The 15,296-nt window shown below is 40.3% G+C and overlaps 1 protein-coding gene and 1 long non-coding RNA gene across 2 annotated transcripts in view; one reads left to right on the plus strand and one right to left on the minus strand.

Annotated features, from left to right (window-relative positions):
* Window positions 1–256: 256 nt before the first annotated feature.
* LOC139795200 (uncharacterized) lies at window positions 257–4,665 on the minus strand. Its single transcript, XR_011725418.1, has 3 exons — window positions 4,261–4,665; window positions 2,436–2,636; window positions 257–1,809 (listed from the first exon to the last, which is right to left on the minus strand). It is a non-coding gene; the product is annotated as an uncharacterized lncRNA (long non-coding RNA).
* A 174-nt stretch (window positions 4,666–4,839) lies between these two features.
* The window catches only part of TAF1B (TATA-box binding protein associated factor, RNA polymerase I subunit B), a 47,779-nt gene continuing 37,322 nt past the window's right edge, over window positions 4,840–15,296 (plus strand). Inside the window, exons 1-7 of the mRNA XM_071741886.1 lie at window positions 4,840–4,994; window positions 5,831–5,929; window positions 6,449–6,536; window positions 8,359–8,456; window positions 8,749–8,844; window positions 9,485–9,617; window positions 12,952–13,108. Of these exons, the coding sequence (XP_071597987.1) occupies window positions 4,977–4,994; window positions 5,831–5,929; window positions 6,449–6,536; window positions 8,359–8,456; window positions 8,749–8,844; window positions 9,485–9,617; window positions 12,952–13,108 (689 nt within the window). The 5' untranslated portion in view covers window positions 4,840–4,976. The remainder of the gene's footprint in view (window positions 4,995–5,830; window positions 5,930–6,448; window positions 6,537–8,358; window positions 8,457–8,748; window positions 8,845–9,484; window positions 9,618–12,951; window positions 13,109–15,296) is intronic.

A 15,296-nucleotide genomic window follows, 5' to 3' on the forward strand; every position in this document is an offset into this window, starting at 1 on the left:
AGCAATGGCTTCTCTAGCACATGAAGAATGACTCTGGCATCACAGTCCCTTCTTTTCTGTGTAAGTTTCTTTAAGGTCTACCACTTAAAGAGACTTTTTAAACTTGTGCTTATATAAAATACATTTTTTAGACACCAAATGATAACAACACGTGCTGAATAAGTTGCTGCTTCATAAAAGTACTAGGAAAAAAAAAACAACTTTTTTTTGTTTGCTTGGGGGTTCTTTTTGTTTGTTTGTTTGGGGTGGGTTTTTTTGTAATACCGTGTGCTATTATCCACATATTGGTACTGACAAGCAGCTCAGAGTTCATAATGAGAAATAAATGGGAGAGAAATGATAAAAGAATAATTTTATCAAGACTATTCTTTATTTCTGTGCAGGAACACTTGCCAATGAATACTTACTGTGATGGATTATGTCCATCAGTGATGCCATCTTTGCTGTCTCTCAGGTTATGAAGCATGGGCCAATATTTGGGCCCTGCTGATCCTAACTCTCAATGAACGACTGAAGAAGAAAATAAACATGTAACCAAAATCTACATAAATAATTCCAAAAACTATCAGCAGTTTTGAGGAATTAGTTAATGATAGAGTCAAAAATGCCCTGTGAACAACAATATCCCCCACGAAAGCTGTGTAGGACATAATGAGTACTTTGTTTCCCTGATTCTGCTGCTTTCTGCATTTTTCTGGCAGTCTGACATTCCTGCCCACCACTGCCCACAGGGACGTGTCTGTGCTGCCCACTTTTAGTCAGCAGAGGAGCTGAGTTCTGTGCACTCACGGAATATGCACAGACATGTGTGTGTTTACTGGGCTAACAACATCCAGAATCCAGTTGGATCTGAACTCTTAGCAGTGAGTAGCTGTTCCCAGCAGTATTATTCAGAACCCCTTGGCGAATCCCAGCTCCACAAGGTGGCTCTCGATTCCTGTTAAAACACCAACCACTGCGTTTGCAGATTAAATACCTGTGAGAGGGATGTTGAGAATACCCTTCAGGGCCCTGTGAAGGGCCCCAGAGCCCCTTCATAGTGCTGTGCATTTTTCTTTCGTTATAGCTGGAAACTAGACAAAGTCTGACACTATTAAAGTATTACAGCTTGAAGGAATGTTTTATGTTAGCTGCTCAATAAAATCTAAAAAAGGATAAAATACAGGCATTATACAGACCTGGAATGAGAAATGGGACATTGAAACACCCACTGTCTGCTCTATTCTTTTGTGGCTGCTCAGGTCACCCTCTGTCCTAGAAGTGTTTTTCCTGTATTCTGTAGGCTCAGGTTAACACAGTCACCAGCTACCAGGGGGTGCAAATTCTGCTAGGATGGACAGAGAGAAAGCAGCTTGGTGCTCCTCAGGAAAGGCCAGGTGACAATGAAGTCTTTACTTGACCTGGACTTGCCTGGACTCCAGCATTCCCCAGGCAGATCTCCCAAAACCCTTCACTGCTGACTACATTAGCATGACTTCAGATCACACAAGGAGGTTGAACCTAAGGAGTTATACCTCCTAGAGCAGCTTATCTGAATGTGAGGTCCTTCCCTGTAGTCAGTGTCTCCAAACACCCCTGGTCAGATCATCACAGATGATCACCAGCTCTCCATGGCATGGAGTGTCACATGTGAAACTGGAGTGAGACTGTGGCACCACAAAGTACCTCTGTGAGATGGGCTGGGCTGCGACACAGGTACAAAGCAGAAGCTGGTGATAAGAACCCTAAACTTGGTTCATAAGATTGGATAAGTCTGCCATCCCTCCTGGGAGCTGCTGGTAATCAGAAATTCAAACATCCTAAGAACAGCTTCAGAAAAAAAAAAAAAAAAAAAAAAAAAAAAAAAAAGAAAAAAAAAAAAAGAAAGAAAAAAGAAAGTTATCTGCTTTCTGTTATTTTGGATTTTTTAGGTCATATTGTAAGGTTTTCCAGGCTGGAAATGTATTTAAAAAGTAAGATTTGGGAGCTGAAGCTGTATAATACACTAACCATTGCAAGGCAATGCTGGGTGTGTCTGAGCTGTAAGGTTAAATTCATTCTTCTTGTCGCTTTCTTCAAAGCCCTGCTGAGCTCAGCCCCTCCCTGGTTATCCTCCCCTGCTGAGCTTGCTGCAACCCCCACGCTCTGCTGCTGCTCCCACCTTTGTCCCTTCTCCTGACGGCTTCTTGCACAACTCCATGCCTTTGCCTCCACCACACTTCTGCTTGCCACAGCTTTTCTGCTTGACCCTTTCTGTAGTGTGGTGTCTTTTAAAAAGATCAGAGTGAAGCCTTCTGCTTCTTGTTTTCCTAATTTCCCTTTTGTTTTCTGTCTGTCTTTAAGTACGGGCTCTTCCGTGGAAAGATGGTGCAAACATCAAATTATGGGTGCTAATAACTGTGTATGGTTTTCATAAACCTGAGCCTGGTAGGTTTGCCAATGTTGTTCTGCACTACCTTTAGAGCAGCTGAGGTTGCCTTTCTGCTCTAACTCCTTGTAGGAGGTGTCTGACAATGGGTAGAACTCTGGGGAGACTCTGCCACAGAAGTTTGTATCCTGGAGCCAGCACAATTTCAGGAGCAGTATCCCCAAGGAAAGGCCAAGGGACACATCTTTCAGTCCAGGACGTAGCTTTTACGTTTTCACATGTAGAAATTCTGCAGTCAAAAGCCAGAAATGTGATATCAGCAATGGAACCCAGTTCATTAAGGATGTAAATCAATGGAAACAACAGGACGTATTATTTATCTAAGCCTTGAATCAATCTGACTACTATGCATAATGATCTTAATTAGAAAAGTGAGCCAAAGCAGGAAGACAGTCTGTCTCCTAGCTTTGAAATTATCATACTCGTATCAGTGTGCTTGGGTAACTCATAATAAGGGACAAAGGTTACACATCATTTTATATGCTGAAAAACCGGTTTTGTACATGTCATTCCAAAAAATATTTAAGAAAGAGATGTAAGACTTTCTACCCCTACCAGGCTTTGATTTTTTGCTACCAGATTACTGATCTGAACTAATTAATTGATGATCTTAAGAAATACCAAAACAAGCTTTGCATTTATACAGAGCCTGGATACTAATAAGTAGCTGGTGATATCAGTATTATCTTTGTACAACTTCCCATACAAAGTTTGGTAGCTTTTCATATTTCTGTTTCACCTGCATGAAAAATGCAGCTCAGAAAACAGCGTGGGTTGTCCAAAAGCAGAGAGTGCTTGTCTGTTCAAATATTTTACTGGCATGTCACACCAGTATTCCTAGAATTACACCAGTATAGTTCCCTGTGCAGTCACCCACCCTCTCTTCTTCCTGTTATATTTATCTTCAACTGGAGCCAGAGTGTTCCAGTTTTGAAAAGTTGCCACTGTACTGTGATTATGCTTTAACTTCTTTTTTGACCATATGTAATTAGAAAACAGAAGTTCTGCCTCATCAAAGCAGGATGCTTTTCATCCTTAAACAACTTCTTCAGTTTACTTAAATCCACTGAACAGGCCCACTGCCTCCTCACAGTGTTGAGCCACACTGGTCTCAGCTTTGTCTTCTGGACTGGAAACACAATTCTCCCTGTTCTATCACAGATGCAGCTACTCTGATTTATTTTCAAGGTAGTATTTAATCTTAGAAATTCACTACAAAAAAGATCAAACTCTTTCTGTCACACGAAATGGCCTTGCTTTCCCAGAACAGTATTTCCACCAACAAAAAAATATATTAAAATCACAGGTAGGATCTGTTTCATCAAAGTATTAGCTAAATTTCTGTGAGGTTGACAATCACCTTTTTAACATGTCAGGAATTATATGTGTAATTCTCTTTAATGGGTGTTACAAATGTTCATCCCACACTGAAAAAAGATCACAGTTGGTATGAGTAATAACTTTTTTTCTTGAACATCAACAGTTCCCCTCTAGCTCTGTACATATCCTCCAACATCAATGTAACCACAGCTGTCAAGGCAGCTTCACCTCTTTATATGTATATTTTAGCTTTAATTTTTTCCCACGCTTTCACCTAGTGGACTTTTTTTTTTTTTTTTTTTTTTTTTTTTTTTTTTTTTTTTTAAGGGGCCTAAACCTGTTCTCCAATTTTGTGGGCAAATTCATTGCAATAACAGATCTCCGTGTTTAGACATCTTTAAACATTATTATTAGCGTGCAAGAAATTAGAGACCTACATCAAGATCTGGAGGTTTGGGGGTTCATTTTTAATTGAAAGCGAATTTCAAATCATAGTTTCCCCTCGTTCGAGGATCTCCAAACACTTTACATACTTAGGTAAAGGAGTTCTTGTGGCCTCCTTTTGTACAGGCAGTAGCAGCCCCACTTCCAGCAGATGTGACACAGCCTCAGCGGTCACCTATCAGCTGCACCCTGCAGACGGGCACGGCACAGAGCCCAGTGGGCTGGGGATGGACGGGGATCTGTCCCCTCCTGTCCCCGGGACACTGCACCGCGTGTCCCCTCAGAGGGGACGCATCCGTATCGCCTGAGGGAAGTGTCACCCGCGTGGTGACACCCACGTCCCCTCAGAGAAGTTCTCAGTGTGCCCCCGTAGCTAACGCACCCAATGTCACCTCAGTGAATCGCCCCACATCTCCCAGGGGTGAAGCCCCCCGTGCCACTCCAGGGGGGCCGCGCCCCCGTCCCCTCAGAGGGCAAGGGCCTGGTCCCCGCTCACCCCCCGAGGTCACCACCCCAAGCAGCGCCGGGGCTTAGACATCCTTCAGCGCCTTACGAGCCGCACCGCCGACAGGCGAGGGCAGATGGGGGGGACGGGGCCCAGGGGCGCCCGGAGCGGGCGTCGGGTGGGGGTTTGGTGGCCGCCCCGCCGAGGCCACCCCGGGCAGAGAGAGGCGGACAGGCCGCTGGTGCCCGACCCAAAGGCGAGACCCGGAACGCAAGTGCCGGGGCTGCCGTTTCCAGGCCGGCCCGCAGTGCGGGCGCTCGGCGCGGTTGCCATGGTGTGGGCCCCGAGGCGGCTGCCGGCATGGACGAGGAGGCCACGGTGGGGGCCGGGCGGCTCCGGGAACGATGGGGGCGGCTGGTTTCGCTGGGCCGGAGGGGACTGGCGGAGCGCGGCGGCTGCGGCCGCGTGGGAGGAGATTCCCCCGCCGGGCGTTCGGCGGCTGCGGGCGGTGGGGTGGGGTGGGGGCGTCCCGAGGGAGGGCAGAGGCGCCGCCGGGCGCTGCCTGCCCCGGTTCTGCCCCGCCCGCCCGCCGGGCACGGCCGCGGTCCGGAGGCGGCTGACGAGGCCCTGCCCGGACCCCTGGCCCTTTGTCCCGGCCGGGGGTCGGTGGGTGGCCGCTGGTGTGCCCGGCCCCAGGGGAGCTGCCCGTCCCCAGCACGCTGCTGTGGGCGGCTCCTGACAAAGGCTTCGTTTTAATCTCCTGTTTTCTCCTTTCCTTCTCCCGGTTTCTCCCGGAAGTCCCCAGTTCCCCCGGCACCTCTCTCCACCCACTTGTGCAGCTTTCCTTCCCTTGCGTGTGTCTTCGGTGTTAGGGAAACTAATCTTACTTTCTCCTCTCGCTCGCTGTTTTCTGCCTCTGCTTCCATTTCTGATGGGTGGGGGGTTTAATCCATATTCCGGGTGCCAGGTGTGGGTTATTCCCCCTGTACTAATGCTCGCATATGCAAGAGCTGATGCTTGCCCCCTACAGTTATTTGTTCGGTTATCCGTGTCTGATAGCAAATGCAATGATGAGTTGGTATCAACCAGAGCTATCATACACCGTACAAACATTATTCTCCATCAATAATCTCGAGAGCCGTGCAGTAGCCTTGTAATAGTGCCATTTGTTTTGTTTGAACATACGTGATACTCTGTTTCTTTTTCCTTTTAAGAGCGACTTCAATGAACGCTGTGCTCAGTGTTCAGAAGTGAACTGGGGTCTCACTGATGGAGGCAGATTTTATTGCAGATCTTGTCACAATGTTACTGAGGTAAAAAAACCCTAAACTACAGGCCTTGACATGGGTTTATTTTCATAGAATCATAGATATTTTGTTTCTTCGTTGTATGTTAAAAATGTTAGATTTTTGTCCTTGGCATTAGGAGTTGAGTGCAGTATTGTGATTTTTCTTTTTTCATGCTTTACCTGACACTGCTTAAAACTAATGTTCCTTGAAAGCACAACATTTAAAATGAACCAGCCTAAGATGCTGCAATGTTGCAGCTGCAGGACTGGCAGGCTGTCTAGAGAGCTGCTTTAGAAGTATTTTCTGGGTGTTGCTGTGCTTCAGTACAGTCCCATGTAAGCAAACCCTGGTGCATGTCACCTGCTTGTTCAGGGTGGTAATTCTCTATTTTTGCAATTTCTGAGTAAAAATTGTAAAACATTACCCCTTGGTTTAGGAAATTTGAACAAGTTCCTCCATTCGGTTTTATTATGGGACAACCTATGCACGTCAGGACTGGTTTTGTTTTGTTTTTTCTTGCTAAGATATACTCCTGTTTTGCAGAGAACTAGAGAAATTATAAATGCTGATTTTGCTTCTAATGCAAGAGTGCAAACAGTATCCAGAGGTTTATCAAAGGAGGAAAAAAATGGTATGTATAAGGTTTTTTTCCATATTTTGCCTGTTCAGCAAGTGTTAATCTAGTTCATTATGTCTTTGACAGTGCCAAAAGCAGATAGCTAGGAAAACCTTTAAGAACAGGTACAAAATACACTCCTCAGATGCTTTCAGAACCTTCCGAGGTCATCTTTGGTTTGACCGTGAGACTGGCAATGTTTTTCTGCATTGAACCAGACTGTGAATACATAATTCTTAATCCCACTTTGGTTTGTGAAAGCCAGTACTCACTGAAGATACCAGTGGCATGCATTAAAATGTGGTGATCCCTCTGTTCCTTCCTCGTGGTGGCTGTCACCAAACCCAAAAAGTTGTCCCTCTTCAGAAGTGCGATGTGGTGCTGGTCCAGATCTCAGAGCATCTGTGTGGCTTGCACTACAAATACTTGGCCCTGTAACCTACTCACAAACCTACATGCAAGAGATTTCATGCAATTACAATAACTAAACCAGTGTTACATCTTTCATCAGAGTACTTTATATATCTTTAGTTTTAATGATTCAGAAGAGTAATAGTCATTTTGTGTGATGATTATGCCATAAGGCTGATGCTGGAGCTGTGTATGAGTTCTGTAATGGCTGGATACAGGTTTTACTGCTGTGGTCACTTTCAAAAAGCAAAAATACATTACAGTGCTAAGTGAAGTGTGGGGTTGGTTATCTCTGATACACTGACCTATCTCTACTGTACTGTGGTGGCAGTGGATTACTACATTCCTTTGAAAAGAACAATTGTGGGGAAGTGAATGGAGTAGTGAAAATGGGAGCAACCTTAACAGGTTGTCTTTGCCCAGTGTTGCTCTTGGAGTCTGAGCTGTATGCCACTTCAGGCTTTTTAATACTCTGTTAGGGAAGTCATTAGCTATCTTCTTCATTAGCCAGGCTTCTTAAAAAAATCCTTAGCCTCACATGGGTCCTTCTGTGAGTGTTACACTATGATCATGTATTTGTAGGAGTAAGCTGTATCTGTGGTTAACATCATTGAAGCTGGGGAGAAGCTTTGGGCAGATAACTTCTAAGATGGTGATCTGTAAAGTGTGATTGAAAGGAAAAATTGTGAAGAACAGGTGTGGAGGGAATGAAAAGGAAGCTGAAAAGTGCAGAGAAAATTTCTGAGACCAAAGTCTGCATTAAAGGAGTTGCAAATGTAGAGACTTAAAGGTGAAAAGTAAATGTAATGCAGTCCAAGGGAAAAATTAATAGGTTGGATAATGTTCATTCCTTATGAAATCACGTTGTGCTGAGATTTGCTAGAAGCTCTGAGTATTTGAGAAAGTTTGTCATTTAAATGTCTATCATTTTGTGGTAGAGAATGGTGAAGAACATGGTGATACTGGTTGTTTTTTGCCTGACTCATGAACATAATGTGTTCCAGTTTCCTGTGCTGAGGATGGGAAAGAAATGCTTATATTTAATTGGTTAATGACAGGTTCTCAGTTATTTTTAAAACTGGTCACTTAAGAACTCTCCACTCGATTAAAAATGCCACACTGAAAATTACAGTGAAATATATTATTCTTGGGAAATGTGGGGAGAAAAGTGCTTGTTCAGTAGCTCTTACTCTTGATGAATATTAAATAAATGAAAATTAATGGAGTATTCAGTGTAGCCGATCTGATCTATAGAAAAGACCTAAAATGATTTATTAGAGAGAAATGTCTCTGTCTTAAATTCTGGAGAAAAGAATATTACATGGAAGTAAGTGTGTAAAAAGAAAAAAAACCAAACCACAACAGAACAGTATAAGTAAAAAAATTTTTTTTTTTTTTTTTTTTTTTTTTTTTTTTTTTTACTTAGATGGAGGCTGTGAATGGTATGTTTGTGAAGGCTTTCAGCTTGTACTCAGGAAACAAGCTGAAGCTTTAGAAACCTTAGGAGTATGTCCACAAATGAAGGTATGTAGATGTCAGCCTGATTTGTATATACTGTGTTTGTGTTACAGTAGGTGTTATTTTAAAAGATTGTAATTTTTCAAATGAATCAAACAACTCCCTGTCTAAAAACACTGAGCATATGAAAACAAGCTTAGTTTTCCTGGTAAATTTAAAACATAGTTTATAAATCACACTTCACAGAAACAGAGCTAGAACATTATTCAGATTCTTGGGTTAGAAATCATGCTTCATTCTCTCAGGAATTAATGGTCTGTAAAATTTGCAGTAGTCACTGTCCATTTGTATTTATCAGGATGAAGTTCTGTGCAATTTTTGGAGACATTATCTTCAGAAGACCAAACAGGCATATTGCAACAGACCAGTTGGAGAGCCTATCAAAGCATTATCAGTAAGTGAAAAACTCAAATCCCATGAGATGCTTGGTATCTTTTTAAGAGGCAACAACAGAAACCTTCCTTGTTAAGGCTGCCTATTCAGCTTGTATTAATGTCACTTCAGTATGAAACGTGTCTTCTAAACAGGGCTCCACATGTCCCTTTTTTGTTCTTTGTTTTTTTTCTTTTTTTCCTTTTTCAAGAGGCAGATACTTCTCTCAGTATGAAAACTGGTTATTTAAAAATACTGCTTTGTCTTGGCATTATGTGTGTAGTAGGTAATGCCATTATCTATGTCAATAAGTAGAGCAGAAATTACAATGTAAAATGCATCTTCAGCTACCCTCCTTTCCTGCCTGCTCTCTTGAGGTTACTTATTTCATGAAGCTTTTGATTCTACATGTTACCAACTTATTGGTCATTGTTGCATCCTGAAATTCTATGAAATTACTAGAAATCTTTTTATCTTGAGAAATCCATTAAAAAATAAGTTTTGGCAGGGTGTCTTTATGCACTGGTGATTCATAGAGAAAGTAAAAATATTGTGTTTTAACTTCCATTTACTGTTGATCTTGCATCTGTCATGCTTTATTTGGTTTATTCAGGTTGAAATGGTAGCAGTAGGTAATACAATGATTTATTTTCCAAAACCAGGTATGTGATAGCAGTACTGATGTGGACAGTGACCCAGGGAGACCTAGCCTTCTTCACTTGTTGTCTCTCTCTGAAAGTGAGGGGGATCTACAGACTGACTGCAGCTTTGCCTCCTCAACTAGCAGGATCTCAGGTAGGAGCAATTAACTGGAAACCATTTTTGTATAGCTTTTTAATATAAATAAACATCTATGCATTGTGTTAATGTACAATAAATTGGAGGAACTGGCTGGAAGGTGTAAAGTTTTCAGTCCTGTTTGCCAGTAGACTACTTTATGTTCTACCAGAAATAGAGGACTTCTGCTCCCCAGCCCTCACCCAAAGAGATAAAAATTGAACAAGACCTGGAAATGCGATGGGAAATGCTGGAGGAAGTTCTATTTGTAACAAGTTTGCTTCATGCTTCCTGTTTGGAGTGAGGAGAAATTACTATTATATTTGCAAGCTAGATGCTGACAAACATGATCACTTCAAAGACTAAGCACTGGTTTAGTTAATAGCAGAGCTGTCAGTTGTAACTTCGATGTTAAAAAATATTAATTTGTTCTTTTGAGCGTTTTTTTTTCCTATTCTATAGATATATTTAGCATTCTAAATTTTTTTCTTGCAGTATTGTTAATTCCATATTATTTTGTCTCTGCGTTCTTTTTATTACTTTCCCTATAACTCCTTTTGTCAAAAATCTTCTTTCAGCATTCCATCAGTTTTTCCTTTCTGTTCACAATAGCAACTTAGAAATACTTAAGATGTATAGCATTTTTTAGCTAAAACTATATGGAAAATTGGAGTGTTTTGTTCTACTGGGCAAGTGTGATGTTGGACAATGCTGCAGTGTCTAATAGCGGCACATTTGAAATCTTTTGCCTTTTCAACTTCTGATGGTTTTCTGGTTTTATTTTTCCTTTATTCTTTGCTTGCCTTTTCCTTCTTTGTGTATTTCAGTGTCTCTTTTCCCCTTGTTCTGTACTGCCTTCTTTATGACCCATTTCTCTTCTTTCCATGATACTGCCTGCCTGCCCTCAGAAGAATTGTTTTCTTTCATGTTTTTCTCTTTATTTCATAAAGTCTGTATATAGTAGTGGAATAAAGAACTTGACTTGCAGCAATTAAAGAAGTAATAAACTTTTAAAAATCCGAACAGAATTAGTGAGGAGAAGAAGGCGCAAAAATGGTGCCAAAAATTTTTGTGAGCACAATATGAATACCTTTCATTCTTATATATTAAAATGACAAAAAAATCAGGTGAAGAGCCACCTTATGTTTGTAAATATAGCAGATCTTTGGTGTTACTCAAATATATTATTATATAAAAAGGAAAGAGCTGACTGAAAATTTTCCAGTAAAAATATTCCATTGAATTTTCTTCCTCTTTTTGATGTCTAGAGCCCCCCCTTTCTTCCTTGGTACTTGTGCCTTTTAATGTTGTTTCCTAGAGTTTTAGAACAGCTGTATAATTTTAAAATAGGCCATAATTTAACATATTCCTTCCTTGTTGTTTCAGAGTTTGATTGCAGCTTTAAGTAGCCACACTCATTTTGCTAAAAGCACTTGAACTGGATTAAGAGCTCAGCAAAACTGAAAGTACATTTTGGTGAAGTGAAACGTAGGAATTGTTTTGTGTATTGAAATTTAACACCAGTAATGCTGTATGTGCTCTAGTTGACTATAAACTCCTGTGAAGATTCAGAGGTTTCCTTTTCTGTGCTGCTTTTACCAAGCTGTTATTGCAACAGATTGGAAGCCTCAACACCCGTTTTCCCCTAAGGGGCTTGTCCAATATGCAAGCATATTTATTAGTTTAGTTTAGTTCTGTGTAGGGATAGTAGCAAATTCCACTCAGTATAGCACTGAGATATTGCTGGAGAAGCCTATTAAACTCTTAAACCATTAAATGTGTGTAACTGTGTGTTGTCATGCCTTGCATAAGCTGGAAGAAATAAAAGGAAATTGTGCGCCATCATTAAGGCCACAAATATAATGAGGATTATTTTAAACTCGGTTGAATGTGAAATTAGTAATGAAGCTTCAGTCATTAAGCCGCCTTTAAGCACAAGTATCCCTGTAAAAGGTGAAACTGTTGTTTAAAAGGATTAACAGCCGGTCCTGCTTTTGTTCTCCGACGCACCTATCCCTGGCGGACCTCGTAGGGTGCTGTCATGCAGACCTTAGTCCGGAGGAGGTGTGTGTTAGAGCCGGTTCTGCTCACCTGTCGCTGCATCCCTGCTGCTCTGTCCGCCGGCTTAGGAGCCAGTAGGTGGCATCAAAGACCAGTTCTGGCTGAGGAACACGATATTTACAGTCCCTGACTTCATGTTAAGTATCAGTGGGTGCTGGACTTCTCCCACTGACCACTGTCACCTTACAGGCTTGACTGTCACCTGCCACGGAGCTGCCAAGATCTCTAAAATTTGAAATTACTCTTATTGCCATGGCCCTGCAGCTCCCAGTGGGGAGCTGTGGATTCAGCCTTTGCTGCTCTTGTCTGAACAGATGAACACTCTGTTGGGAAACAGTGACAAAATCTCTACAGAGTTAATGTTGGTATTTTGTGCTGTTGTGCTTTAAATAACAAACATTTTCATTTTTCCTACTTGCAACCTAATGTAGGGAAGAAAGGCTTTTTTTTTTTCCCCCTCTTCTTTCTTCCCCTTAACTCCCAGGTTTCACTTCTGAAAAGATTCCTAACTCATAAATCACTCACCTAAGTTAAATTTCTCATTGCTGCTTCTCTTAATTTTCAGTGATTCATCTCAGTAAGGAAGTGAGGAGGTTTGGTTGGTGGTTTTTTTCATCTTCTTTACCATTTGTTATATTTTTGTTCTAAAGGTGTTTTCATCTTCATTGAATGAAGTTATACTGTTTTAAAACAACACCTATGTTCCCACAGTTAGAGGTTTTATGGCAGATGGCTACATACTATAACCTCAGTAAAATTTCTGCAATGTAATTCATGTTCTTGTAAAGTCCTGATTGTGAAGTTTAAAACTCCTGTTTTAAGCTCCGACTCTGAGGCATTAAGCACATAAAATTTTCCCTTTTTCCACCGTCTGTTCTCTTCTTGTATAGAAAATAATATTTCCAGATCATGTGTACTGTCATACAGGAGCTAATGTCCTCCAACTCCAGGTTTAAGTGTAGTTCCCAACAAAAGGCTTGTTTTGATGTGTACTAGACTGAGTTTTGTCTTTTCTTATGATCAAGTGTCTTAGTTAAGTGAAGTAGCAGTTTATGAAACAGGTTGTCATCTTGTATCTCTTTACATTTTCAATAAATTAGAGTTAAGCTCTTTGGTAGAAATGTGAAGAAAATACAAAACTACTCAGAATAATTATTTCAAAATGTTAGTAGTTGCTGAACAAGGGTCCTTGTATGTTTTGGGTTTTTTTTATGTACACTCTGGATTGTTTGTATATCATATCATATATAATTTACTTTCTTTTCTTTTCTGTTTTTAACATAAACCCAAGAAAGCACTTCTGTGTGCTCTGGCTCAGTAGATGGTAGCTTGTATTTACTGAAGAATCAAAAGGACAAACTGAGGATGACAATGCCAATGACCCTTTCATTTTGTTACATGGCCTTACTCTGGTTGAGAGAACCAATGACATTATCTGATCTCCTAAGGTATGAATATTCTCTAGTGAAATATTTGTTGCTTTTATAAGTAATACATTTTAAAAACATAGAACTGTACTATTGCTCTCTTACTAATTTGCTCAGAAATAATGAGAAGCTCTCTCTATTTAGTTGTCTTACCTTTTCTATGACATTACAATTTTTGCTGCTGCTTTTGGAGAATATTCTCTGTTGCTTGCAATGAATCTCAAATACCTGCAAGGTCTTGAGAAGGTTTTGGACCTAAAGAAGTTTTTATCCTTCTGAAGATTCACTCAAGGCGTGTGTGGTCACACACTTGCTATTTTTGCTGTTGTCAGTATGCCAGAATTAAATGAGTGAACATTCTCCAGGACTTACATCATTGTCATCATACAAAAAATACCAACAGTATGTAGTGATCTGAAAAGTAGCTAAGTAGCTTCTTGCAATGGAGTTTGGCACAGAAATTAAAATAGGAAGTCCTTTCTTGCCTTCATATCTTTGTATCTGTAATTATCAGAGTTCAGAATAATACAGCTTTTAATATAGGAGAGATAAAATGTCCTAATAGTAGGGTTTGATGCTGAGTGGAGGCTGTCAAACTATTGCTGACAATGCAGCTCCCTTCTTCCCTCTACAAAACTGTGCACACATTCCATACTTCCAAGCCTGTCAGTGTTTAAGAGGCATTTAGGCAATGCCCTTAACAACATGCTTTAACTTATGGTTAGCTCTGAATTGGTTAGACAGTTGGACTAGGTGATCATTGTAGGTCTCTTACAACTGAAACAGTCTTTTCTACTTACAGAATGAAAAGTAATTCAGCTTTTCTTCTTACCAGTAAATATTTTAAATCGGGCCCAAATAACTTAAATTTGGAAATTCCCAGATCTTTCTTGAAAGACCTTTTTCATACTGGTACTGCTTTTTTAACGAGTGTTGAAATACTGGATATTTATTTAAAAACGGGGGAAAACTGTTCTTTTAACAAAATTTAAGGAACAGAAAGACTTAAGTAACTGCGTGTTGGCAATTCAAACTGTAAACTCAGACAAAATACAGGAGCAACTGGTCCAAAATTCAGTTGATACAGTAGATTTCAGTTCTTTAGCTTTTATTCTTCAGATATATAACCTGTTAGCTAAAAGGCAAGGCAGTGATTACATCACCCCCAGCAGTGGTGCATGTAACTAATATTGCTGCTAAAAGTGTAATGAAGCAAGGGAGGTTCACCCAAGAGCATTATCTTCATCATGGTCTGTCCCCTGGAGAACACACTTCCACCTGCACTTTTCTAGCTTTTCATAAACTTTTTGAGAAGGATGGGTATTGAAAATGCTCTTTTAGGAGTACTTTTTAAAAAGGGGAGGTTGGTATGTCTCAAAGTATGGTAGTTAATACCAGCTAATTTATTTCTGTGTGAAACAGTGTTTAACCCTTTGATTTAAGGGAAAGCTGTTGCCTTCATCGATGAGAATTGCACAAACCATTGAATATTTGTATAACAGGATATACTGTAGCAGAAAAGATGCTTGTAAAATGTTCAGGAAAATGCTGACTTTAAGCTAACACCCTGCATTACAGAAGTACTTATTGAGTGGATTAAAATATAGTAGAACTCAAGAGTAGTTTTCAGTGACAAGATTTATTACTGTTAGTAATTTCCTAAGGAAATTCTTTAAGAGTCACAACTGCCCTTAGCATACTCTGTATAATTGTCAGTTATTAGAAAATTAATATATAATTTGTCTGATAAATATTCGTATATGGAGAAATCCAATTAATAAATTATAATTACTGAAACAGAGCAAATGGATCATAGTAAGAATTGTTGTTTAACCTGTCCTGTTTGGAGAGAAAAAAGAATAATTAAGTACCTATTATTGGTTACTTTATTTTGGAAACTGTCTCTGGAAAGCATATGGGGTCATCCAAAACAAATACACCCTCACAAGATCCTCTGTTAGTATTATGGTGTGATTTGGGAAAAAAACAACAAAATCATAACAACAACAAAAAAACCACCAGCTGTTAAAATCAGCTGTTAAGAGAGAAGATAGATCTGTTGTTTGCATATTAATGGTATATTGTATTTGGCATCTTAAAAATTGGGGAACTGGAGAACAGATCCAGAAAAATTATTGAGAACCTGGATGACATCCTTTTTAAAGACATCCTTCAAAGATTTTTGTATTTGCTTGAAAGGATATTGAGG

This window comes from Heliangelus exortis, chromosome 3 (genome assembly GCF_036169615.1).
Source record: "Heliangelus exortis chromosome 3, bHelExo1.hap1, whole genome shotgun sequence".
Taxonomy (NCBI): Eukaryota; Metazoa; Chordata; class Aves; order Apodiformes; family Trochilidae; genus Heliangelus; species Heliangelus exortis.